At 43.2% G+C, this 26,853-nt stretch overlaps 2 protein-coding genes and 1 long non-coding RNA gene across 6 annotated transcripts in view; 1 reads left to right on the forward strand and 2 right to left on the reverse strand.

Annotated features, from left to right (window-relative positions):
- LOC116999835 (dual specificity protein phosphatase 13-like) lies at positions 1–9,053 on the reverse strand. Its single transcript, XM_033066852.1, has 3 exons — positions 8,837–9,053; positions 7,926–8,146; positions 1–333 (listed from the first exon to the last, which is right to left on the reverse strand). The coding sequence occupies exons 1-3, from the start codon at positions 9,025–9,027 to the stop codon at positions 119–121; spliced, it is 627 nt and encodes a 208-aa protein (XP_032922743.1). The 5' UTR covers positions 9,028–9,053; the 3' UTR covers positions 1–118.
- LOC116999837 lies at positions 8,993–25,775 on the forward strand. The gene is made up of 3 exons (XR_004418628.1): positions 8,993–9,065; positions 9,155–9,267; positions 25,691–25,775. It is a non-coding gene; the product is annotated as an uncharacterized LOC116999837 (long non-coding RNA).
- Positions 24,842–26,853, reverse strand: part of LOC116999834 (dual specificity protein phosphatase 13-like) — a 22,465-nt gene continuing 20,453 nt past the window's right edge. For all 4 annotated transcript variants that reach the window (XM_033066850.2, XM_033066848.2, XM_033066851.2 and 1 more), the window contains one exon: positions 24,842–25,927. In XM_033066850.2, coding sequence (XP_032922741.1) covers positions 25,701–25,927 — 227 coding nt within the window. In that variant the 3' untranslated portion in view covers positions 24,842–25,700. The remainder of the gene's footprint in view (positions 25,928–26,853) is intronic.

Raw genomic sequence — 26,853 nt, forward strand, 5'->3', positions numbered from 1 at the left:
CTCAGCCTTTCCCCAGAGTTTCTCCGTGCAGCTACAAAGCAGTCCTGACAGCATCCTTGCACTCTTCAGTGAGGACAGCATCTCTTGGGCTGGTGCCAGGAGACAAAGCTTCTTGGCACTAGCAGGCCTCTGCTCCTCTGCCTGTGCCCCTTCCTAACTGGAGGTCCAACTCCCGAAGCTGCTGGAGGAAGCCGGAGTTGGGGCAGATCCCTCTGTGGGAGCGCACAGTCTGAATGGCGGCGGTGAGGGACAAACCTTCACAGATCATTAAGAAAGCGAGGACTAGAGTTGCAGATCGACTGATTCCCATTGCACAGTGAACCAGTACTTTGCCTGGAAAAAGGAGAGAGATTTGCAATTATGCCAGCAGGCCTCATGGTGGGGGTTATTGTGTTGGAGCAGAGATGGAAACTGGTACTGGCGATGGGCAAGTAGATGTGTAGAGCCCTGCAGAGCAGCCCTGGTGCAGTTCCCCCAGTTGGGGAACATGGGGTTTTTACTGGCTAGGAACAGAAAATTCGTAATTGTGTTCCAGGATCCAAGGTTGCTTGTTTGAGCTTAGCTGTCAGCCTGACAGCACACCCTTATCCCTCCTGCCCAGCCTGCCATCCATTGTGTCCCTGCTTGCTCATGTGTGGTTTTGGGAGTGATGTACTTGCTGGCAAAGTTTCAAGAGGTCACGCTTGAAGGCCATGCTGTGGGAAGCAGCCTTGGCAGGTTACTTACTACCAGAGGGCTTGGAAACTTGGGATTTCAGAAGTGCAATGCTCAGGACTGCTCACTGCTGTCACAGCAACACTCCTGGCTTTCCACAAACTCTTTTTTCTTCTTTGCTTAGGGCAGTAGCGCTTTCTGAGGGTGCTGACTGCTGCCCAGGCTTTTTTGGAAGTGTGTTAAGAAAATGGGCGTTATCATTAAGAACAGCTGTTTGTATATGGCATTTGCACTAGCTCACTTAGACATTTTTATCTCTATAGCCTACCCCATACTAATCACTGTCCTTCTCTAATGCCTCTACTTTCCCCTGGTTTATTAAGTAACCAGTAGGAAGACAATTTATGAAATGTTTTTAGTTTTCCAGAGATTTCAGTGCAAGGTGTGCATCTTCGTTAGGAGTTCATTAAGAGTAACATAATGAATCCTTCCCCTGTTGCAGTAAGTGAGCCTCAGGGAACACCTTCCAGGGATTCAGCAGGAAAACTCCCTCCTTCCCTGTGTTCTGCTTTTGGTTTTCCTGCTGTGATCGTGAATGGAAGCAGCTTAAGAAGCTAAATTCTGTGCTGCAACTGCCTCCTAGGTTTCTACTGTGTGACTTTGACCCATTGGAAGGAGATGAGTATTTTTTCAAATGGTCTTATTTGAAATTAAAGGAAGTTTTTTAATTAAAGGAAAATTTTGCTCTCAGGTGGAAGAATTCAGGTTTGTGGTCCTTTCCCTCTAGATGTAAACAAAGAGCTCATTCCGAAACCTGAAAATTTGCATCCTATAAAATGCTTAAAGTTTCACAAAAATGGTAAGATCCATGAGCAAATTTTGAGTGTGAAACTCAATTGTTGTTTAACTGTTCTATTCAGTTATAACCATTCCTGAACATTTTCAAGCTCTCTTGTCCTTTGCTGCAGTCAGATCTATTTTTCTCACAGAGACTGTGGCCCAGCAACTCAGCATTATTAGAGCAACAAGTGATTAGAGGCAGATATGAACTTCTGACCATGTAAGGGACAGCCTCCGATTAAGGCAGCTGAAGAAAATGTCCTTTTAACATAGAAATTTCTGCACAGTTCTTCACTGGAAATCTTCACAAGTTTGAAACCAAGTACTTTTTACCTTTTTTCAGATTTTTTTTAGACTGTCACATATGTGGTCTCTTTTTCATTCATTGCATAGCTGGACAAAATGCAATTTAGTGCAGTAAAATTTATATCCAGAAAAGATGAAAAATCAGTAACAACAATGCCATGTTGCTTTTTTCCTTTGGAGATGGAATAGACTATCTCAGATGCTGCTTCTCTGCAAAATGTAAGGGGGTAGAAAGAACAGACAGCTTTTCAGGGTGAGTTCCTTGTTTTGTTTGTGCTTATAGCATCTTAATCTCTCTATTACTAGGGAGCAAGACAAAAATATCCCTGTTGGATGATGAGCCTAGATCCAGACAAAAACCTCAGACTGATTGTCCCTATCCCCCCAGGTGTTAATTCTGGGTTCTTTGTGTACAGCTTTTAATCTTAATTCCCATTTTGTTTATGACAGAGTATTTATTTAGCAACCATTCTAGTTCTAATGATGATGGCATAGCCACATGCTCAGAGAGGGTGAGCATGTGTTGTGAAAACCTGCTCTGGCCAGCAGGTTGAGAGAAGTGTTGAATTCCACAATGTATGTGACACAGCCACCTCTCATTATCCTGGCATGAGAAATCCGAGCATAGCCCTAAAGATAGACATGTCTTCAGTAGAAATAAAGGGACAAATATAGTCTCTGAGGAAGTGGCAGAAACAGCTCTGGTGACAGCAGACTTGGACCAGGCATCAAAACCCTTGGGGGAAGGAAGAGGTTTTCCAATGTAAGGCCAGTTTTGCAGAATTTCTATTTTCTCATTCAGATACAATTTCATAGAATTTACTGAGATATTGACGTCCTTATTAAAGTTAAATTGCATCTATCTGTCAATTCCACTAACTTCATGAAAATTCTTGGAAGTGAAGTCCTGCTTTTTATGGGCATATGGAGAAATGTTCTGAACCCTTGCTAAAAGATAATGCTAATTTGAATTTCCATCAGACTTCTTTTTCAATGTGCTGTACTTCTATTAGCCTTCTCACCAACCTTGTAGGATATGTACGTTGTATCATCTTCCCCAGAGGAGGTACTTGGGATCCAAATAACCCTGGTCTGAGATTTTCAGAGGAGCATAAAGGAATCAGGAGCACAATTTCACTTTGAAAAGTACTGCAAATAGGGCTAGGCCAAAAGATTTTTGAAAAATCTTTGCTTCAGTAGTTTGCAGGAGTTCTAACTGCAATGTGGTGACAGGAATGGGAAATCCAGACATTCACCCAAATGTGCACCCCAAATAACAGAAGCCAAGGAACAAAATGTTCTGAAAATTTTTCTTGGAATCAGAACCACTCTTTTTTGTTCATTTTTTTTTTTAATTTGTCTGAAAACTTCTGAGCTACCAGCAATCTACAACTAAAGAAGAATTTATGGTTTGAACTGCATCATAGGGGAGAAAAAACTAGAAAGAAATAGCCTTGAAGTTAGATTAGATTTTGCATCACTATACATTTTGAAATTACATCTAAATTTGTGCATAAACTGGGTTGGAGACTTGATGTTCGGAATCTAGTTTTTTGCAAAATTGTTTGATCCTTTTCCTCCCCCTCCCTCCCACCTCACCTGTATGAAGAGTTCTGCCTTTGAAAATGCTCTGCCCCACCAGCAGTCTTGAACTGAAGACCAAGCTGAGCACAGGTTTAAATGCTGCTGTTAAATATTGCCTGTTGTGTTTTTGTTAGAGGCACAGAAAGCAGAACAAATGCCAGGCTCCTGCTTGTACAGGCTGGCTCTCTATTGTTTTGCATCTGTGTCTGAGAGAAGACTCTGTCCAGAAAGAATACACTGAATTTCTTCCCTGTTTCTCTGGCTTATCTGCACTTCAGAAGAGTCCTCCTGTATCAGCAAAGAGCTTTAGAAGGTGTCTCAGCAAAAACCTGGACAAGCCCCAAGTATTGACCTTGTTCGTAATCTGCATGGTTCTCTGATCACTTGTTCCCATGAGGATGTAGGTATATTATCTCTTTTACAAGTGAAATATCTATTCCAACATGGTTAACCTCTGTGCATAGTGAAACAAAGGCTATGATAAATGCTGGTACACTGACAATAAAATGACTTGTTTGTTGCAGATAAATCAGTCATGTGAAATGATTTAATTAATGTAAAATTGCTCTAATGAAAGCAGATTTGAATTTACTGTGCGATTATTTTTAGCAAACAAATTGAATGTTAAACTTGACTAAGGAAACAAAAGCTGTGTTGCTGTTTGGTTCTGTTTACAGGGTCAGACCCTCGTCTCTTAGCAGTGGCTGCAAATGGGTCAAGTGACACTCTGGTGCCATCCTGCACATGACCAGTGCCTGGAGCACGTCTGCTCCGTGGGCTGCCTGCGGTGGGTGATTCCAGCCATTCCACCAGCCCCTCGCGGGACACAGCTGAGATGTCCCAGCACTCAGGCTCGCATTCCTGGGTGGCTGCTGGAGCACAGCCATGAAGAGCAGCGCTCACAGAGGCACTTGTGTGTTCCCCTGTCATGTGGTAGGCAAGGAGGGTATAACCCCATCTCCTGTACCACAGAATCTGTGCCATGAGCTGCCATCTTCCAGCTCTGCCTTCCTCACCCCCATTTGGTTTAACATACAGTGGAAGGAGAAGCTGGACTGGTCCCACATTAGAGGACCATGTTGCAACCTTCCCTCTGAGCATGAAATAGGATCCCTTAGGAATAATGGGATTAACTGAGGAGAAGTAGGGGCACTTAGCTTCTGGCATTATTAAATCTTGCAATCCTTATTTGAAATTTTGCACCACACATCTCGAGCTACTTTTTTCAGAGGCTGACAATAACTGTCATCTGTCTGGGATTTCTGCAGAACAATAACACTTGGTTTTTAACAGCGGATTATGGATATTCTATCCAGCTCATGCCTGCTGTAACTACTAACATCAAAGGGTTTGCACTAGGGATGAAGTTTGCACATTCAACTTTGTTGGCCAAATTCAAATTGAGAAATTCAATGTTGTTGAACAAGATCAGTCATTAAAACACATAATAACTTATTGTCCTTTTGCTAATCATCATTAAATGAGCAAAATGTCCTAAACTAGCCCTTGCTTTCTTGCAGGATGGATTCAATTTGGCTTAAAACGAGGCTCCAGATCTGTCACCCACAGTCACTGTCCCAGCTACCCTCACTCCATTGGATCCAGCAGAAGTATTCTGCTCAGAAGAGAGCTCAGCTGGGCTAATGGGCCCTAGGGGCTTGTTCCACGACTTTCTCATCTCCTGTTAGGTTTTAGCCAGGTGCAGAATCCACTGTCTGTTTCGTGATTAATCCAGTATCTGTTTTGTCACAGCTGAAAATAGCAAGAAGCCTACAGAGAGCTTTAAATAGTGGCAAGTCAGAGCAGGTAAGAGCTGTCATCTGCTGCAGAGTGGGAGGTCAGACTGATGTATGTAATGCACCTACAGTGGAGTCAAGCAAGAGGACCTTTTCTCCAAAGTTAAGCAGCTTTCATAACTCCCACCAACACGAAGGTGACAGGAAAGAGAGCCTAGCTTTTCATTTGCTCCACTGAAGTGGAGGAAGGGAAATTACTTTGAAAGAGTCTGCCATTTCAAGATTTTAATGGGTGATTTTAATCTGCCTGTTTTAAACATGTTTGGAGGTCAATAAAAGGCAAAGCTCTCTACTTGGGAATCTTTCTGTCAGCACAGTGTTAGTTTAATGGTTTTCATGGCATGCTTTCATCAAGTTCTCTTTGCCTCTTCCTTCTGTTAGACTTTACAAAACCCTCCTGATTTACTTTAGGTTTAGCTGCACTCCAGAAAGAAATGCAAATTGTACAGGTGGCCATGCAGAGGGTCAGGACTGATATTCAAGGTGCTGTCCTTTGAGACTGATCATGGGGGAGAAGGCCAGTATTTTCCCAGCTCCATGTTTTTAATTGTAAAGAGGATTGTGCATCTGCTCACTCTTGTCTGAGCCTTCCCAAACAGCTCTGTTGTATGGGCAAAGATACTGCTGGGCTGTGCTGAAGGAAAGGCAGTCAAGGAAGTAGGGATGATAAAGTAATGCTAATGTGGCATGGCTGAAATAGTAGTACATGTATTTTCTAATTTCTGCAACAAAGACAATAAAGGAAGTCAGGGCGTGATGCAGCCATTAGCTACTGTGACAGGAACAGCTCTCAAGTGCACACTCCTCTGCTTCCTTTTGCTCACACTCTGGCACCTGAATTTTAAGAAACTGCCTTAAAAACAAACTCCTTACATCACCAAAGATAATATTCTGTTCAGCTAAGGTAGAAATCTGGAATAAATCTGTCTGTGTTGTTTTCCAGACTTACGGTGTAAAGCATCAGATTTTTTTTCAAGCATGATGGAAATAACAGTTCTTACCTAATTCTAATGAGAACTTGATTCTTAGTTTTAAATATGTTTGTGTCTCATGCAGTCTTAACTTTGACTTGTCCTCTTAGATAAAAAGGATAATATATTTCCATTAAAGAAAAAAAATTATGTTGAATTTGCTTGTAATAGTTAAGCAGCAGTCTTAAATGACTTTTCAACCTAACAGTAGTACCTCATTACATCCTGTATTTAATATGGACAGGCCTCTTGTCACCTGGTGTATTTTTTTGTTGTTGTTCAATTTCACTGCTTATAATAAACACTACTTTTTTTCTTCTTCTAAATGATGTGAGTAACAATCCCCTCCCTGTCTCATCCCTGCACAGGTCATGGGTATTTAGCTGCTAAATTTCTGTACCTTAGGAAATTATGCTTCCAGAACATCTTGTTTATATATTTTCTAAACTGTTGCACTTTCCTCAAAATGATGAATGTCAGCAACAGCTGGACAGCGTATGATTAAATTTCACCTTGTCTCCATTCCCAGAACTCTACTTCCATATGGAGTTCAGTAAAGCAGTATTTAAAAGCATGGGAGTAGGGATAAGCATGCCTTGAGCTGTAACTTGTTCTGCATTCATAACTCAGTATTTCGGCATGCATTTTGCAAAGCACTAATTTTGTTTGCTATTGTGGCTTCTACAATTAATCTGCTGTTTTCTGTCTTTTGTCAATTGATGTGGAACTTTCTTTTACACACACACGGATAGGTTTTGGATCTTACCTTTCTCTGGAGCACTGCCAATAATGACTTCAATTACGAATAGCATATGCTGTAATAAAAATGGGTAAAAATCCAAATTCCCCAAAGGCAGCCCTAAGTTGCACAAAGGCAAATATTTTGTAACAGAACAGAACAAGCCCTCCAAAGAGCAGGAAACATACAGGTACCTAGCATGAAGGTACACTGTTCGCAGTTAGTGTGCCTCCCCTTCCTGGCTAGTATGGTGTGGATCAGATCTACTAGTACATACAATTAAGCTGGATAGTTAGTACTTTAGGACCCTGATTGCAAGCAAAATAGTTTGCTGAGTGTACAACTGTTCTCTTATTAAATCACTTACTTTTGAGTAGTATCCGTACAGTTTTGTGATACAGTGATGACTTGTTTTTGTGAAGGCTTGCTCTTAGTAGTAATGATCTCCCATTGTCCCCAAGCCTCGGGTGTTGTACCTGGCATCTATTTAGTGAGTCTGAGGATTTTATAGGTTGTCTTCCTGTTTTCAAGGAAGACTTTTTCTAGCAACAGCATGACATTATTCCCGGCTGATGGTGTTACTTCATCTCCCTTCTACAGAGTTGCTTTCTAGCAAGTTCTTCCCTGTTCTGTCTTTGTAGGACTTGCACAGATTGTTGAATCTTCTAACTCAAATACAACACTTGCCCTTGTCCTTTATTTTAAATCCCATTACTAATTTGAAAAGATCATATAATGTGCCTCCTCCCAGGTCAGTGTGTCCCTGTAGGTAATAAAGGATACTTGCTATTTTGTCTTTTGCTGCTGAATAACACTAGGCATAGGGAGAACCCCTATAGAAGCCTGTTCAGTGTTTCAGGGAAACATGAGAACTACCACTAGGAGTTCAGGAGGTAGACAGGATACTGCTTTGTTTGGGTTTCTCCATTCTTACCCACACACAGGTGGGTTGGTTTATGTCAAATAATATTTGATAACTTGTTCTGCTTGTCTACTATGCAGAAGATATGCAATATGCACAGATGGTCTAGTTACCTCTTGGGGAATTCAGTGCTGCTCTGATGTAGTGAGCAACTGGATAGAAGTGAATGCTGAGATCAAAGTTTGGGTTGTCCTCTGCTTCTACACCGTAGTAATCCACAGGCAAGTCGTTGTAGAACTTGGGCCCAGTGTTAATGCGGAATCTCCCAGCAGCAGCATTCACAACGTGGGAGATGCCCATGCGGCTCAGCTGTGCCTTGTCACGAGCAACGTACCTGGAAAAAGATGGGGAATTGTATTTGCCTGCTGCATTGCAACACAGGGAAGAACATGCTGCAGCTGGTGAGTTTGTTACAACTGCAGGACGTGGTAGTGGCTATTTTTTTGGCAGGTTGATCAAGTTCAATGTGTCACTTCTGTCTCAAAATGCTTTGAGACAGAAGTGACTTGTTAAGAAGCTAACTCTTAGATTTCCCTCAGTTTTTGCCCAAACGTATGTTTAGATGGTTTTCAACTGATAAAAGGCGGTGGCAGAGATATTTCTGCACAAGCTAAGGGTTTTCTGATTTCAAAGACTTTCTCACCAAGTCACCTCTGCTGAGCATTCATCAGTTCAGAGGACTGATGCTCTCTGGCAGAATAAGGAGAAAATGAGATTGATACTGTTTTACCCAGCTCTGGCATGACTGCCTGAAGTACCAATGCCACAGCTCCAGTGGGTTGTTGCAATGTGAGACTCCTGCACTAATGCAGGAGGAGAAACCAGGAGGAGGGGATATTCTTTTTGTCAGTTAGGATGCATTTCCTCTATGCTACCGCATCATATGCACAGGTTCAATCTTGTTCAACACTTCAGACCTGTTGTGAGAGGTCCCCAAACCAAGGCATAGCTCTCTGTTTTTAAAGAAAGAGTGGAAGATTTGGGGGAAGAGTTGCAATAACCTTCAGCCCTTCCTGTCTCTTACAGGTCTCCCACATAAAGATTTGGCCAGACTTCATCCACATGCCCTGCGGGGTGCGTGCGTGTGCAGAGCAGACGCCGCAGCTCCTCCAGGGATGGTGTCCCAGCGCTGCTCCCACTGCCGCGCATCCTGCTTGAGGCACTTCTTATTCTAGGCCGCCGCAAGTCCTGGCTGCACAAGGAGTCCCAGGCCATCCTGAAAGGGGAGAACAGACATTCACCACCAGCCAGAGGTATTTATGATGGCCCCCTTTCTTCCTCTCACCTTGTTGAATAGTTGATTAAAACTTCATTATATTTTTAAAGATTATTTTCTTCATAGGAAATTGGGAAGTTCCTACTACTGTCTGGAATTCTAGATGCAATTATTAGCACAGTGAAAAAGCCCAGCCCTTGATAAGCCAGCACAAGACTACTGCTTTCACATGGAAAGAGGTAATGTTATGGAAAATGTCCAGTGTAAATGTATCTACTCAAAGGGTGTAGAAACAAAGTATTAATATGGTATGCTGAGTTTTTCCTTTAACCAGGTAACAAGGGTTTCCTTATATATACTTGTTCTGATTTGTCTTCTAATTTGCTCAACACACTGATCTGGACTGAGTAGAAGCAGTCATGCAAAATCTTATGCACTGGTTAGCTATTAATTGTCAACTTCAATGGGGAAAACTCTGTAAGGAGTAGTTTGGTTCTTTCCAATGGTATTTACTGGCCATACTGGTTTTCCTCATGACAAATGTTCGTGTTAGAAAAAAACTGAATTACTTACAGTGATTCCGGCTATCATTTACATGAGCATTGACTAATTTTTTTAGCAAGTTGTTTTAATTTGCATTCCTCTCCTCTCTGCTCCCTCCAAAAAATATCACATTTCTAATCTTGAAACAAGTACTTCAGTTACAGGGAGAAACACTTTTTTTAGGCATCACTTTATCTCTGGAATTACTCTGTTTCCATGTGGTACATTTCTTTGGAAATAGGAGTTCCTCTACAGTGTTAGCAGTAGATTTGAACTGCTGGGAAGATTTTTTAAGAGAGGAATAGAAACTACATTTTTCCCAGAGTTCTGTTCTAAGAAAATATTAAAACTTTAATTTTTGTATGTTCTAAAAACTAGCCAAATATCTGCATTGCAGAGATAGTAGGAAGTCTGTCAACTCCTGAGGCTTAAAACAGAAGCACCTGTCTAGGACACGGGTGAAGTTGTAGTCAGTGAGTCTGGCAGTGCTCTGGCACTTCTTGAAGCATGTCTTCTACATAAATGATTTGAGGGGTGGTTTGGGCTAGAACAGTCCAGGACTACAAACCTAAAATCTCGCATCTTTTTGCTGAACAGATCTATCATTAACAAATAGGTTGTATTTAAGTTCAAGCATCTTCATTGACCATTTCTTTTCAAACACCAACTGTGGTGAAATATTCTCCTGGTTTACTGGTATTTTCTCTAGCCCTAAGTTCACATTTTGGTGTAATTTTATTTTGCATGCACAAAGACAGAGCAAGAGGATCTGAAGGCTAGCCTGCTGTGAGAGCCCATTGCACCTTCATATTTATACAGGGCTTAGCTGAAGCGCAAATGGAGCAATTAATTCCCTGAAATATCCGTAGAAAAGAAGGAGGGAAGTGTCAGGGCAGAGAATGGTCCCTACAAGTCACCCTTCTGCCATGCATGTGGGGTGATCTGCCTTGCCAAGAGAAGCCCTTTGTCATTTCAGAACACCTTCTCCTGCCACCTTCATGGCAGCTGGGGCCTCTTGGATACAGTAAATTTTCCCCAAGTGATGTTCCCACAATGGTTTTGTATTGTTTCAAAAGCCTTGCAAAGAGCTCCACTGTGGAATGTGCTCCCCTCCCAAATGTGCATATCTCCTCCAGTGTCAGCTTTTACTGTGAAAACAAAAGCAGATGTTCTGGCCCATTTTGGATGGCTTTATGCAAGAGGAGGCATGGAGGAATTCTCTACTGAAACAGGCATTTCCCATTGATTTTGATCGCTGCTTTGACACTGGCCACCCCAGTGTCCCCTGTGCCAGCTCTGCCTGACTCCTGCTGGTGATCTTGGACACTTCTCTGATTCCACACAGGAGGTCTGCAGCAGAAATGGGACTTGGATTTCCTGTGCCCTGACACAGGGCCATCTGCCAGTTCATTAAGTACTTTCAAGAAAAACAACCTCCTCCAATCCTTCCCACCTCATAATATCTGCAGCAAATGTTCCCCTTTTTTGATGTACCTAATTCCTTGCAGTGTGGCTAATGACCACTCTAGGGCACTTCTCACTCCCTGTAAAGTTGCTTTAAACTGTTTTGGTTTTTTCTTATTGAGTACTGCCTGTTACCCTTTTCTCTTGCCCTCTCCACTGTTTAAATACTTTGATTTTCCTACCACCTCAGAGGACTGAAGGCTGCTGTCAGCCTTGCTTTCCTAAGCCTCACAAGACCTGGGCAGATAACTCTGACATATAGTGCACCTAAGGAAAAGTGCTCCTTCAAAGACTGTTTTGTTTTGTTCTGTTTTGTTAGAATTGTTTAGAAGAGAAAATAACTGTATAGGCTGGGCAAAAGGAGGTACTGTGTGCTATATGGATATTTAAAGCTATGGAATAACAATCTTTGTAAGATGGGACTGCTCCTTCAGAATTATCCTAAGATGACTTTCAGCTTGTGCTCACATGGATATTGTATTATAGATAAGGAATTTACTCCTGTTGAAACACAGATATGAAGTGCTGATGGTGTGTACAAAACTTAATTAATCTTCATTCTGGTCATATTATTTTTTGAACTGGAGAATAGCATCAGTTTGTGTAAACTCTACATCCAACAAAAAGGAAGGACTACAGTCAAATTTCAAATGTGAAATAGCTGCAACTAACAGGCTGCAAATGATTCAAAAGCAGAGAAGCCTCAGTAGGACTATTCAACTAATATGTTGAATAATGAATGCCCTGAAAAAAGAATAGCTTTCCATAGAAAATTTACAGACAGAAAAACAAGATAATTTTTGGCATCAATCTCACTAAATTTATACATGTAAGTGTCATTACTGAAATGCACATATTTAAAGAAAATAATGCTATGATTAAAATTTTGTGTAATGTTTTATAAGGAACATGGATAGATTAAAAAATTAGTGAGAAAGGAAAATTATTATATGCAATAATGTGGTAGCTGTGCATTTTAAAAATATGTTTTTAATGATTCTCAGCTCAATTCCTCTATACTGACTTTTTGTAGTGGATCTGTTTCTGAGATGTGTGTTGTATGAATGAGCAATACAATTTTAAAATGCTGGTATCTGAACGATGATGACATGAAACATTCCTGATCTTTGCTGTACTGGAGTTGCATTAGGGTAATTATTCAACCACATAGGAGAAACTTTGCCATTATATTTATATTAATTTTGAATTGGCTGGTGCTGCAATTTTATTTGCTGTAATTGTATTTGTACTATGCAGTAGAATTTCCTTAATTACAACTAGCAGGAGGATTGCAATCAGAGGTCTGTTGCAAGAAGGTCATTCTGATGATGCAGAGTGACCCAGAGTATGACATAGGCTGTTTGTGCTGCCATCCCTGCCTGCACCTGTAGCCACCTCCCTGGACCCATGTGTGTTGGTGACTTTGCTGCAGTTGGGTGATGAGAGCAGCCAGGTCACTGGTTCCTTGTATATCAGCTATCCCAGGAAAAAAAGGAAAGTGGTCCTGTGAGTGGTCCCAGAGAAGTAACTCCTTCATGACTGTTTAAGATTCCCATCTGCCCAGCAGGGAATGTCCCTACAGGCTGCATACACTGTGGATGCTTTAGTTGGGTTCAGTTAATTCAGTGACTACAACTTTACCTGTAACATAATTGGTGCTGTTCAGTGCCATGCTGGGGAGAGGGCCTTTAGAGACTTTAGGTTCCTTTACAGTGTCTCAGTCCTTGGAAACATATGCCACCTTTTACCCAATTTCTCCAATTCCACAATATTTAATTAAACAACAAAATGAAAAGTTGGTGTAATTTGACAATTTGACATAACATTGATATGAGATCAAGTTGAGAGGATGAGATGAAGCAGCAGAAAATCTTGCAGCATGATGCTGTGGTAAGTCAGGAGGAAAAAGCAACTCTTGTGTCTAGGATATTTAGTAGAAAGCCTTTACAACCTCTGCTTTAACTCGCATTTTCCAATGCCAAGATAAAGGAAGGATCTGCGTATACTATAAAGATGTCAATGTGCTCATTTCAACCAAGTGTCAAATATTTTAATCATCCCAGGGCCTGTGTTGGCTTTTCTATATGGGCAGAACTTAGCCATTTTCTTACAATGTTAGTAAAGATACTTCTTTAAATCCTGGGTAAAAAGTAGCCTCTATCCTGTGTTTTCTCAAGCTGCTATGTGCTCTAACCTTGCCATCCCAGTGAAGATATCAGTCTGGCTATACTTCGAATAGACTGATTTGTGGTGGTAAAAGACTAGGCTGAAGCTCAGGGCTTGGCCAAGCAGGTCGTGTCAAGTTCATGCCTATCATGTATTCAAAAGCCATAAACATTTCTCAGAAAGCCTATCCCCTGGAAAGGTTGCTCCAAGATAACATATGTTTTAGAGTTTTGTGTTGCTACATCGCCACACAAATGACAAGTATTACTGTCATCATTCTTTCTTCCTTAGCATTTAACCCAATAGTCTCACTGGAGTCATAATTTATCAATTGCTAGGAGCACTACAAGATATAGATGGTATGAATCAAACACAGCAATGACTGAGGTAGGGTCGGCTGGACTTGAAAGTTGAGACAGAGGCTGTGTCTAGGGAGGCACAAGGTATTTGAGTAGCCAACTGCTTGTAAGAAAATCTCTTCAGCAGCTGGAGGATGTAATCTGAACAGCACTTCCAAATTCAGTGGAGGCTTCCAGACCCACAAGTGTAACCCAGCTATGCATTTAGGGCAAGGCACCCACTTGGTGGGACTTGGCAAAATCCATTAGGTGGACTTGTTCTCCACAGATCACACAATGTCTATGTTGAGGAGCAGACTAAATCTCTGTACTGGACAGCTTTGAGCAGCACAAGGCAAAAACATTTGATTTTTTTTTTTTCTCTCAATATTGCATCAATGAGCATTTTCTGTCCTTTAGAGGAATTGTGATGCTTACCTGCTGTCCAAGTAAAACTTTCTCTGTTTGCCATCCAGGGAAATCAGCTATATTTTTGATACAAAGCACTACTCAAATGCAAGGAAGAAATTAATCAACCCATCCTGGTTCTCAAATATGCAGAATTTGCCACAGTTTCCACTGATGTTATGGATTGCCAGGCCTCTGAAGCCTCAAAAATGTCTAATTTTTTCATAGCAAGTCTATGGGCCAGGCTGCAGTTCTCAAACCTAATGGTCTAGACTGTTTCAGGATGTACATTAGCATGCAGGCTTCAAGGCAGGGTGGCCTGGGAGGTTTTTTTCTGTGACTGTAGTATAAAATATTCTCTTGTCATCAGCTGGTTAGTACATTTGTATTTACCAACCATGTGTGCAGTTCCTGACAGCGGCTAGACAGACTCAGCCATCCTTTGATGTCCAGCAATGTTGTACCAAGTGTGGAAAACCTGGCCACCTGCTGATTTTGCTGACTCTTCTGGGTCTTGAATGTATGTTTATTTTATTTTTTAGCAATGGGAAACCAACTCTGTAGAGTTCTTGCTCACACAGCAGCTTTGAGTGGATAAGAGAAGTGAAAAATATAAGCAGCAAAATTTGCCTGACCCATCCTTTCCTCACAAAATGCAAAAACATGGGTTTGCTGTACCTTGTCACATATTTGTAATATAAGTGGGATCCTAACCATGGTTATGAGTCAGGACAGAGGCATGGACAGAATCTGTGCCAGGCATAGGAATGTACATGGGGTATGCTTTACAGAAACCATAGCTGATAGGTAGCTCCACCACAAGGACTGGAGAGATAAAAAGGTAGTTTATCTACCCCAAGCTCTTCTGGGGCTTCTTCAGCACTGAAGCTTTGGCATATTTTGTTTCTGAACTGGACTTTTTATTTACTAGTCACAAATTTTACACGCCCTTTTAATAATGTGCATTGTAACTCTTTAAAGCTGAGCATTAAACTAGCCCAGATACTGTTAACAATCTACATGTTACAATATAGTTTTTTTGTGTAACTGCTTGTTACAGCATAAGCTATTAAGAATTTATTACTGGTGCATTTTAGGTAGTGCTTTACAGTCATTTAATTACAGCCATCCAGCAATCATTACATAAATATGAATTGAGACCAAGAACCCCAATGTAAGGTGACCCAAAAGGCTTTTACCTGCCAAGACCAGAGTTTGGGCCCTTAGGTGGCAATGATGTCATTGATTATGCAGGGAAACAGAGAGTTTAAGGCTGTACAGGGAGCTGTGTTCCTCCCAGCACTAGGTGTTCATGAAGTCATCAGCTGGAGCAAGAGAACTGCAGAGCTCTAAGGACCTGAACTTGGCTCTTGGCAAGCAAGTAAAGCAAAGTCAGTTCCTTTCCAGCTCTAGGCTCAGCAAAGATGTGGCTTTTGGCTGTGAGCACAAAGCTGCAAAACTAGGCCCTCTGGAGCCCATTGGTACCTCTGCTCTCAGCTGCCAAGTGCATCCTCACACCCATTAACCCAACCTGATCTGGTAGACCAGCAGACACACTTCACATGACCCAAAGACAGTAACTGGTCCAAAATGCATCTACCAGATCTCTGTGCTATTTATGACTGCAGCACTATGCCTACATTTGAGAGTCTCTCCAGCTCCTGGCCAGGCTACTGCTCCTACATCAAATATTGCTGGTGTCCTCTCCTGCAATGGACTTCAGCCATCAGGCTTCACTGTCAGTTCTGACAGTCTCTAACTCCATTCAGCACTGACATTATTCAGTACTTCCTGAGAAAACAAAAAATCCCTATCTATAGCATTATAGCACTAAACAGTTCTTAGAAGTGCTACGAAACACTCTTGATATCACTATGGTTGCACTTGAAGACAAGCTTACCAAAAATTTAGTTGTGTGTTAAGGCTGGCTCTTCTTCTGGGCTCAAGAATTGTTCCATCACTGTATCTCTCTTGCCTCCAGCAATAACACGTTGGGGGTGAAAACTGGTATTCTCTGAATTGGTAAGCTCCATTTTTCCTCCTAGAAGCATCCTTAGAAGCTTACTGAAAAGTTGAAGGATGAAACATTTCTGAAAGACAGGCTGGCAAGTTGATGCAGGTTGCTCTAAATCAGGAGCAGCATGTGCCACTTTAATTTTCTTTTGGAGCTGCCAGTCAGAACCAGCTGGGTTGTCTGGCTGACACTGGTTTTTTGGTACAACTACTCCAAAGCCCTCGCCCTTCTTGAACAACATAAATCCTAGCTGCTTTTTCATGGCTTGTAGCAATGCTTTACCAATATGTGCAGCCTGCAGTTGCATGGAGCGTGTGTTGCACTCGTTACTGGATGATGTTAGTTCAGCATGACCCGGGGGAGAGGTACAAGCTTGGATTTATTCACAGATGGCCTGAAATGTGCTGAGTCTGTTCTCTGACACAGACCTGGTGGCCTGGAGGCTCACCACTGTGGTGCACTTCAGCCTCACGCTGTCACTGTGTGGGAGACAGAGCCTGTTCATCCTGTAGCACAAGCACATTGTCTGCTCCATCTCCATGGCTGTTTGGGCTGCAACTGTGACTACCACACAGCCCAAGTTCTACAATCTTTCCTATTTCTGCTATGTAAGGGGTGTTGATTTGGACAGTACCAATCAACTGTGTCCAACTGAACACAAGAAAGTCAGGTGGGTTGCTAGGTTGCACAAAGAAGGACAAAGCATCATTTGGATGTTGTTTCCAGTCTCTCAGCCATGGTTTTATTCTTCAGTTTTACTCCATGTTGCATATTCTTAATCTAGTCTCATTTAATTTTTCCAGGTCACCTTCTAAATGACCTGAAGTCATGTTTATTTCTTGCTTTGGTAAGGTTTAGAGGCTAAGGATTTCTTGTGCTGTGCCTTGCACAAAACCCCACTTGGAATGCAGTCCCTTAGGTCAGCATCCTGTGGCCCAAGAGAGTTTAGCAGCCCACATCTGAAGGTGAATGAGGCTGCTGTTAACAATAACTAATACAGCAGTGTCCTCCAGCCCAGAACTGAAAACATCAGGCTTCAGAATTCAAAGAATCCCATTACAAATGAATGGTTTCTGCCCTAAGGATCTAACCAAAAGGATGGCACAATGCAAAGCCCTTCTCCCCTGTGACTAGCTGTGGTATGTTCTTCTACTTAAAAACAATATATTGCTGGGTTTTTTTTACTTGTGTCTCTTCTGTTTGAGGGCATTAGAAGTTTCACTGCTCTTTGTTCTTGTCCTGTGGTCTCTACCAGCACCACAAAGACAGCTCTATGCTACCCAGCTTAGAGGAGACAGCAGACACTTCTCCCCTGCACTGGCATAGCAGGAGGGTTGAGTAACCTGCTAGGAAGTAAAATGGGAAACAGCAGGAGGTAGGCAGCCAAGAGTCCCTGGTGTTTCTTGGGCACTGGAATGCCTTTCATACATGTTATTACAGTGATCCTGTGAGGAACAGTGCTGTTCCCACTGCACATGGGGAGATGGCAAAGTTAAGCTTGATGACTTTTCTACATCTCTCCACAAATATGAGCTGGGAGGCAACCCAGGGGCAGAGTGCTGCCAAACACTGGTAGTGATAGTTGGACCTGAGTAAAAAGTTGCCCTTGGGTTTAATGTGGGTCAAAAGCTTTTACTCACCACTAGCAATCAAAAGGTAGCTTACAATAGGAGGTAAGTAACCATCAAGATTGGACTTCCATGCTCTTGGGGACAAGGATTTTAGGAATGCTTTGGCAGATGTTGGTTTCAGTGCTCAAAAGAAAATTCAGAACACATAAAATCAAACCAAGGACAAGAAACCCTTTTATCTCTGTGCTCCTGATACCCTTCTTTCAATGCTTGCAAAGTCCTTTTTTTTACAGTTATTAAAAAAAAAAATGGTATGATCTCTTATTAAATGCAGTGACATTATGGTTTTAAACCAACTGTGCTGGCTAAGTGTTCCTTTATCTTTCTCACACCCCAGCCTCTCTGATCTGAGACTTGCTAGGAATTTGATAGCCATGGCAGGACATGGAGAGGTCTGGAAGGTTAGTTCCAGTAACCTGTATTTTACACCAGTGTCTTCTGGCAGAAGGATAAACCACAGACAGAGCTGATTGCAAGTTCCTGTGGCCCAGGTTTCTGGCTACAAAACTGGGAAGGATAAACACCTTCTTAAGCACTGCAAGATAGAAGCAGAACAACAGGAAGGAATGGAAATCCTCTCATAATGCAATGGCTAGAAGCAATCCAGCTGGTTTGTTTTATTCTCACCATGAGAACTATGGTCAGTCCCAGTGCAAGCTTTGCCACCTGTCAGTTCAAGTTTGTGAACCCAGGCTTATAGGAATTTGACATGCTCTTGTCTTGGAGCATGCTGGTATGATCAATGCAGATTCCTCTTACAGCAGTGACACAATGTGTACACTACCCATGCAGTCCCACATGCCCCTCATAAATCATTAAAATACCGGCTCGTTCTAATCAGATCCTTTGAGTTATAACGTAATACACTATTTGAGAACTAAAACCAGTAAATCAAGTTAGTATAGAGGTCAGAGTGAGACAACACAGCTGAGGCTTGCTTGCTGATATGTGTGTAGTCTAAAAGACGCAAGGGAAGGAGATGAAATCCCAAGTCAGCAAAGCAAATTGCTTTCTTCTCATTGTAAAATCTTGCTACTAAGTCTGTGGAGGGGAAAAAATAGGAATTCATCATATTCTGTATCAGAGCTGATTTGAGGTCTAGAATTTCCCAGCAATTGTGTTAGCTCTTGGGATTATATATGATATTTCTGATAATTTGTCCTCCAGGTTAACTCTTACCATTTTTCTAAAAGAAACTAGCAGTTAAAAATATGTGCCCCCAAATGTCATAGATCACCCGCTACAAAAACAGAACATATTTTCTTCTATAGCATAGAAAACAGGTAACTTCTAATACAAAAAAAAAAAAAAATCAAATCCCATTAGAAGGCAGCTGTGGTGGTTGCATTCTAGTGCAAGCTGGGACACAACAGGAACCTTCGTGAAGGGGAGGCTGCAGGCCCAGGTGCTGGGAATGTGTGCTGGGGTGCTACTGCATAAACCTAAATAATCTATGTTTTCTTTTCTATGAGGAAAAGGTTGAAGGCCATCTAAATTTTTTGAGTGTTATCTGACTGAGGACAACATGGTCTGGGGTATGGCCAAGCTCCATGGCCAACACGTAGTTTGGCCACCATAAATGGTACCTGTCAAAGAATAATACTGAAGGCTAACTTCCCCATTTATGCTGTATTTGCATGTACATTTTTTTTCTTACATTATACTTAAAAGAGACAGTAATTGTTTCTTTCCTCATGGCAAAGACAGTCTGGAGCAGAGCTTGCTCTACTTAGGCTGTGTCATTCTCAGTACTGCTGAGTACTTCCTCATGTTTACTTTGTACTTTTCCCTTAAACCTCTCTATCCTGAACCGGACAGAGTGTCTTTAAAGCCCATACAGCAGAGTAACTTGGCACATGAGTTGTACCTAAGGAGCCATATTTCTCTAATGGTCTGCAGGAAAGGCTCTCAGAGGCCCCAGCTGTGGAAGCCTCCCTTCAGTGAGAACAGGACTTTGCTCTAATCCTGTGAAAGCTTGTTATTCTGGGCACAGGCTTAGCTTTTGGGAGGTGCAAGCTGTATGAACTCTTGGGGTTCATGCTGGCAACTCTTGAGCTGAAACCTGGTGATTCAAACCAGTGATCCAGAAAGTCATCATAAAGTGGTGAACAAGGTCTTCATGAGTCACTGGCAGTAAATAAAAGAGCTAGCAAAAACGAAGGCAGTAAGTAACAGGTGGGGAACAGAGTGAAACTTGGCCTATTTGAAAGATGCACCAACAAATCCAAACAGGGAGTATGGAGCAAGATGGATTTATATTGGGTTTATGTCTAATTAAACCTTACGCAAGTCTGAATTTTTCTCCAACCTGGTGGCGAAACAGTTGAAACATAGGAGAAACAATGATCGGGTTCATTAGAGGTGCAGCACAGCTTGGTGCTGGAACTTAATGAATATTTGTTGGTCAACAACAATCTTCCAACTCACTTAACATGCTCTCCATTTAATTTGCTCTGCTACTGCAAATGCAAAGTGCCAAAGTCAGATTCAGGTTTTGTGGCTCTTGTAGCCTATGCAGTGTCAGCAGGAAGCACAAACCAAAGACTTAGAGCCTGGACTTGAGCAATGTATATTTCTCTTAATGAAACCCAAGCCCAGGTGACATTTTCGGGAGAGAGGAAACAGGAAATGGAGTCCCTTTGGGGGGCAGGGAGTTTTCACAACACTCAGAAACTTGGCCCACATTTCTGGTCTCCTCCCTTTCTTGTCCACCGAGGACTTGTAGCGTTTTTAGACAAACTTGGATCCACTGTATGTTGCTGAGAGAACCTGGAACCTGCTGGGAAAATAGGTGACTCCTGCACTCCAGGGCACAGGAAATGTGTGTTTCTGCTTTGTGTTTTCAGGAAAGTAGGAAGATGAAATTCAAAATAAAAAAACAACAGATGGGAATCTCACAGAGACAGACACTGGGAAATGTTTAGACAAGCTTTGTTCCCAGTTCTTGAGCTCAGAATTTAGCCACTAAGCTGCAGAGAGACTTAAGAAAGACAATGAAATGCATTTTGGCTTCAAATACCGTTCCTCCAGATTCCAATGAGAGTTGTGCACGTGAATCTGAAGGCAGAGTACAGCCAGCAGTATGGGGAATAGATGTAATATGAGAAACTCTCATGCTATATTATTATAGTCTGAATTGTTTCCATCATTTTGAGTTAAGTAATTCCCCACTATCCATCTCTAAAGTGCAAACAGTACAGCCTTGATGTGCCCCAGGGAAAGGAAGCAAACCAGCCTTTGAATCTTTACCCAACCTTACTGCTCATATTTTGCTTTCAGTGAGTAAGTGTTCAAATCCTTTAATACTTCATTCCCATAAAAATATATTTACCAGGGGTTTTTGTGGCAGCAGTGAGGCTGTGTTTATTATTTCAGGAACACCACACGACTGGCTTTAGAGAAAAGACAAGGCAGGAGCATGGAGTGCTGCAAATCTATCAGAGAACAGCATGTTTTCCACCTGTTGAGGCAGCAACCACAATAACAGATGCACATAATAATTACCTGTACCTCAAAGGCAGCACCAAGTCCTGCACCTTCTGCTCCCCACCTAGCAGACAGCTTGATAGCAAATTACAAAAGGGGAGCATTGAGACAGAATAGGTAGTGCTTTGTGAAAAATGAAAAAGCAGCTCTTATTAAAAAGAAACTGGAAGGTGGAAGATGAGAAGGAAAGATCTGAGGCACCATGATGCTACAAGAAAAGTGGAGCTAAGGAATTCTAGGAGTGTACCTTTCTTTTAGAGTGGCAGTCACAGGTTTTTGCTAATACCCTTTCCAAAGCTGCTTTCATTTGTACTGTCAACATTAGAGACATTTCTACTGATAGAAATAGGTGCCCTACACACCTACTGGAGCCCATTCCTTCCCCGTGATGGGTGGTTCTGTAGTGGCAGGAGGGGCACGCAGGGTAAGGGCCTCATCTCAAGTGACACCACGAATGACCACGACTGTGTGCCAGTACCATGTTCCTATTCCTCTCTTCGCTGCCTGGCACTGGGGTTGTGCTGGAGCTACACTTTAAAAAAACCACCTTTTGTTTGTAAGTGCCCCAGCACACCTGGTGTAAGAAGGGCAGGGGACTGTATGGGGAGCAAGGATCCATGGCAGGTGAAATGTTTTTGGTCCTTCCTGCTTAAGTGCTGAGGCTTGCAAGAGTCTCTTTCTCCTCTTCCTTTGACTACTAAAAGGAAAGTGATGACATTTGGCTGGGTGAGAAGGACTTGGCCTCTGGAGTGATTTGTACCATGGTAGTTCCTTGTTGCATAAAGGAACAGACCCTTCCTAGAAAAGATTTGCTGGGGAAATGATCTCAGGCCCCATTTAATCTTGACAGAAGAAGATGATGAGAAGACTGTGTGCCGAGTTGGAGTTTTCCTTTGAATTCCTATGGTGTTGAAGGAAGCACTATAAATAGACACACTACCCTTTTTACCCTGGTACAGTTCTGTCTCTAGCTCCCCATACAGACAGCAAGTCTGCTGGTAGGTATTTAGCAGGAATTAATTTAACCCAGTCTTCTCCTTCTGTACTCTTTTACTCCAGTCATCACAATGGATTCCACAGCCATACAAGCATATTTCCTCAATAAAAATGTTCTGAGGAAGACTGCTGATATTAAAAATCCCATTTCTGTCTGAAAATTCTATCCTAGTTATAAATAATCCATAAATGTCCCAAATGATAGAGTTAGTACTTAAAAAAAAAAAAACCACAAAAAACCCAACCAAACAAAAACCTCCTCTCCCCACCCCTCTCCTCTCCAACTTTTTACTCTTTCATTTTGTTTCTGTCCGGTTTTGTTTTTGAACTGCACAGTATTTTGTTCATAGTCTGTTTCACATTTTCTCCAGTATAACTGGCTGGACAGTCTCTCCCTTCCCAGGCTCGACTTGTGGACATCAGCTGAGAGGAAGGAAACCTAAATCCAGTCTTTAATGGCTATTATCCTAAAGACAGATCTGTAAAAAATTTAAATACAAGCCAGGTTGGTATTTAAATAAAATGAGTTTGTTTTTTAAAGCAGTTTTTACAACGAGAGATGCTCAGCCTGTAAGTCCAGCTGGAAGGCAAGCTGGAATTTCACAAATATTGGAGTTTCTGAGCACAAGGGCACAGCCGCTGCTCTGGCCGGGCCCTGCCGGGGTCTCACTGCTGGCTGTGGGGGTGACACTGCTCGGGGCAGGTGCTGACCTCACTGGGGGCAGCTTTGTAAACAAGCTTAAAGGTACTTGCCTGGTAGTCGAAGCTCCCGCGCTGTGGTGTCTTGGATTACCTTTGAATAGTACCACTCACTTTCCTCCTAACGTGCCAGCTGCACAACAAATTTCTAGCCTCTCCGGGTGTTCAGTTTATTCAAAGCCTATTTTTAATTCTGTTAATTATAACCCGTACTCCCCTACCCTGTTTGGACCTGCAGCAGCAGCCGGGGTGAGGCGGCCGCGGGGGGTGAGCTGGGAAGGAGCCGGGGCCCAGGCGGTGCCAGCGGCCGTGACCGCCCGGGGGCGCGGGCGGTGCCGGGACAGGGCCTGAGGGTGCTGGGCATGGAGCCTGAGGGGTCCGGGACACGGGGCCTGAGGGTGCTGGGCATGGAGCCTGGGGGTGCTGGGACACGGGGAGTGAGGGCTGCCCTGCCAGCCGGTGGTGCCAAGGCTGCTCCTGTGGGGAGCTGCGGCTCAGCCCAGCTGGGAGCCGTGAGGGGATGGCTGGCTTTAGCCCGTGTGCGGGGCAGCCGGGTCCGTCCCTGCTGTGCCCCAGCCTGCCGGACGGCAGGGGCCGCCCGCGGCGAGGCAGGGCGAGCGCGCTCCCGAGCACAGCCCCCGTGTCTGCCCCGGTTCCCCCGGGGCTGGACCCGAATTCGGAACAAAGCGGCCAAGGCGGGCCCGGGGCTCGGCGCGGCCCTGCTGGGACCCTCCAGGGACCATCCCGGGATCCGACCGGCCGGGGGCGCCGCCCGCGCCGGGCCGAGCGCGCCACCTGGCGGCGGCAGCCGGAGCTGCGGGCGGGGCCGGGCGGAGGGGAGGGATGGGATGGGATGGGATGGGATGGGATGGGATGGGATGGGATGGGATGGGATGGGGCGGGATGGGATGGGATATGCGATGCGCCTTTGGGAGAAAAACCTTGCGCGAGACATCGCAACCTCAGAAGTTGCATTCTGTGCATTACTTTGCTGTGGTTTCAATATTTTTGCCGTCAGAGTAAGCTGCAGAATTCCAGTTGTGTTAATCAGTGTTTTAAAAGCGTGGTAAGTTTGTATCCTGTGAAATGCCTTTAATGTGCACGTGTTCTAGTACCTCCACCGACTCCTCAGCTCTGCCCTTTGCTTCAGCCCGAAAATGACTGTTGGCATTGTTCCTGCTTCCTAGAGGGGGAAGGATGAGAAAATGTGGTTCTGCTTGAGGCTGGGGGCATCTCTGTAGACAGATCCACCTGGGGGATTTCCCTGACTTGTTCTGAAAGTTTGAATCACTTTGTTAGATTTAATTGGTAACAGAAACATGCATATTAAATTTTGATTTGGGTCTGAAGCATACTTTTAATTTGGCTATTTTACTTGCTGAGGTTTTGTTGTATTTGCAGAGCCCCCCTGGAGCTTAAGAGGAGGTTTCCTTATGCAGGGAGCTAAAGCAAAGAAGTGTTCCAGTACTGCTGTACTGCTTCTTGGGGATGTCCAATCTATAGGGTTAGTCCAAAGTAAAACCCTGAGACATCCTTGGTATAATGGTCATGTCCTCAGTGACAAATACTCTGACTTTGTGCTCTGACTCCTATAGTCTGGCCCACAGAGCAGATGTAGGTATCATCTAAGAGCATTATAAAAGGTGCTGAGTTGCTTGTCCTGAAGGCAGAAATTCACCTTGCAGGCAATACTAGAGATGGCAAGGAATGTTTTCCCTTGTTGCTGTGCTGGTTTTGAGAAGCCAGCTCACATAGTGGGGAGCATTCATGCCTCTGCATTCCTGAGTTTGGTACTAGGAATACAAGCTGCCATCCCCAGCTGGCTTTGGAGCTGGCTTTGTGCTGCAAATGCTTGTCCACTGGGAACCAAAAGCCAGATGTGCTTCACATAGTTTCCAGGCAGCACTGATCCATCAGATGACAGTAGCTATTGAGTGCTCTTATGGTGGCCCAGAGACACAAAGATGAAAGCCTGATGCCTGTCAACGCCATTCCTGTGTGTCTTCAGTTTTCACTTCAGTCCGCCTCACAAAAGCAAATGCCACAGAATATGATGTTGCAATGCTAGTAACCTTTTATTTTTTAGAAAGAAAATCCCAAGTTTTGTAATTTTGAACTGCCAGACAAATTTGGGATACATTGAACTCTGTCAAATATTGTCCTGTACCAGCCTTAGCCAGGAACCCACCGTCTTCTTTAGAACCATTTTCTGCAGCACTTCCTGGATGATTTTTAATATGGAAGATGGACAGTGTTTAAATGCCCTCTCAAGGAAATGCATTTTCATGGAGGAAAAAACCTCTGATGAACAGCCAAAAGGAAAAGCCTGTAGAGATACCTGGAATAATTTCTTAGAGTGGCTCATGCTGCTTCCCAGCTGCTCTGCCTTTAAACAGCCTCTTACCCCAGCTCAGGAGCTCCACCAGTTGTAAAACCAAGAACTAACCAGTGCCAGATTCAAGTCTCAAAATACAAACCGTCTGAGATACAGGGAGTGAAGGGGTGGGGGGTGGGTTTGTAAGAAAACTTCTAAGCATTACTGTAGCATAAATAATATGGCATCTTTCACCTCAAATAGCCTAACACTTCATAAAGTGATATGAGCTTCACTAGTTGCTGAAACACAGCTATTTCTGAAGTGGAACCTGATCTCTCTTTTTTTTTTCTTTCTTTTTTTTTTTTTCTTTTAAACTAGCAGACAGCAGTGTTTTAAGGTGGAGAGGGAAGGATAGAGTATACAACCGATCATAAATATAAATCTAGGAAGGCTTTGCAAAATGGAAAGATCAAGCAAAATCTATTTTTATTAATAACATGCATCCTGGTGTCTCATAAACTTGTATCCTAAATTTATAAATGCAGTTCATCTATAAGAGATACAGGCAACTCAAACAAGATTTTGTCCTCTGTCTTTCAGCAATACTCTCCTACAGGCCTTTGGCAGCAGATGCTCTGGTTCCTTTCCTCTCTTCATTCAGCTTAATGTCCAAGTCCTGGAGCTGACTGAGGAACCCTGAATTCGGACAGATGTTTCTGTGAGCACTCACTGCCTTCAGAGCATCCACAAGTGTCATGTTTTCACGGATCATTAAAAAGGCAAGCACTAAAGTTGCTGAGCGGCTCACTCCCATGGCACAATGAACGAACACCTTACCTGCACAAACAAAAAGGCACGGCAAGGTGAGTGTGCTTTAGCATTTCTAAAGTGGGAAAGACAAAGAGAGGAGAAAAAAAATTAGTAGAAGCAAGTTAAGAAAGCCCTGGTGACAATTAGTGGATCTACATGCTTTTGGGAATATCACCTCTCAGGCAAGTGGTATTTCATACTGACCTCCTGCGTCTAATTTAGGCCTAAGATTGAAATAGTTGAAATTTTCTGTGGAAGGAGAAGCTTTCTGTGACTAAACTTGTCAGTATAGTTGTCTGTGGAAAAAAAAAAAGTTTTGGCAGAAAAATTTGGCCCAGCCCTGACTGTGATCACTGGCAAGTCACACAAACTCTGTGGGATAGTCTGCCTGTAAAAATGGAGTTGTAATTTACTGTATCTCAGCAGCCCAGTGTGAGCTATAACTGAGGATTTAATAAAGCACTCCAGTGAAAGCAGCAGATACTGCAGCCAGTCAGAGTCAGAGCAAACTCTGGAACAAATGGAAATTATGATAACTAGGCCATAATCCAAACTCTGCTGACAAAAATTCAGCAGGCTGCAGGTCAGGCTCGTAGTTTTTGACTTAGTTCATTAACTTCTGCTGCTTCTCTAGCTTAATAGACAGGCAGAATAAAGCTCCAATTCTGTGAAGTACTTGAGCATGTGAAGCATTCGAGCCAGCACCGAAGTGCCTCTCCTCCCGCAGGGAGCAGGAGCAGCCTGCAGGGCAGGATCCCCAGCTGGAGCCCCTGTCAGTGTGTGAGGGCTGGGAGGAACTTGTGGAAGCACACAGATCCTGCTGATTCCTACAGGAGGGGCCCATGGGGCAGCATCTACAGTGCCATAACCTCTGCCCTTCCCTCTACACTCCCAGAGCTTGCCCTTCTTTCCAACATGCTGGGCTGGGGGCAACCAGTCTTCTGCAATTCCTG

Source organism: Catharus ustulatus, chromosome 8, assembly GCF_009819885.2.
Source record: "Catharus ustulatus isolate bCatUst1 chromosome 8, bCatUst1.pri.v2, whole genome shotgun sequence".
NCBI classification, from domain to species: Eukaryota; Metazoa; Chordata; class Aves; order Passeriformes; family Turdidae; genus Catharus; species Catharus ustulatus.

What these genes read in the sequence shown, in the direction of transcription:
- LOC116999835 (XM_033066852.1), bottom strand. Translation starts at nt 9,027, where the DNA reads ATGGCCTGGGACTCCTTGTGCAGCCAGGACTTGCGGCGGCCTAGAATA. An exon ending in AATCTTTATGTGGGAGACCT is followed by an intron (nt 8,147 to 8,836) that starts GTAAGAGACAGG and finishes ATCTTTTTCCAG; the next exon opens with GTACGTTGCTCGTGACAAGG. An exon ending in AGCACTGAATTCCCCAAGAG is followed by an intron (nt 334 to 7,925) that starts GTAACTAGACCA and finishes TCCTTTTTCCAG; the next exon opens with GCAAAGTACTGGTTCACTGT.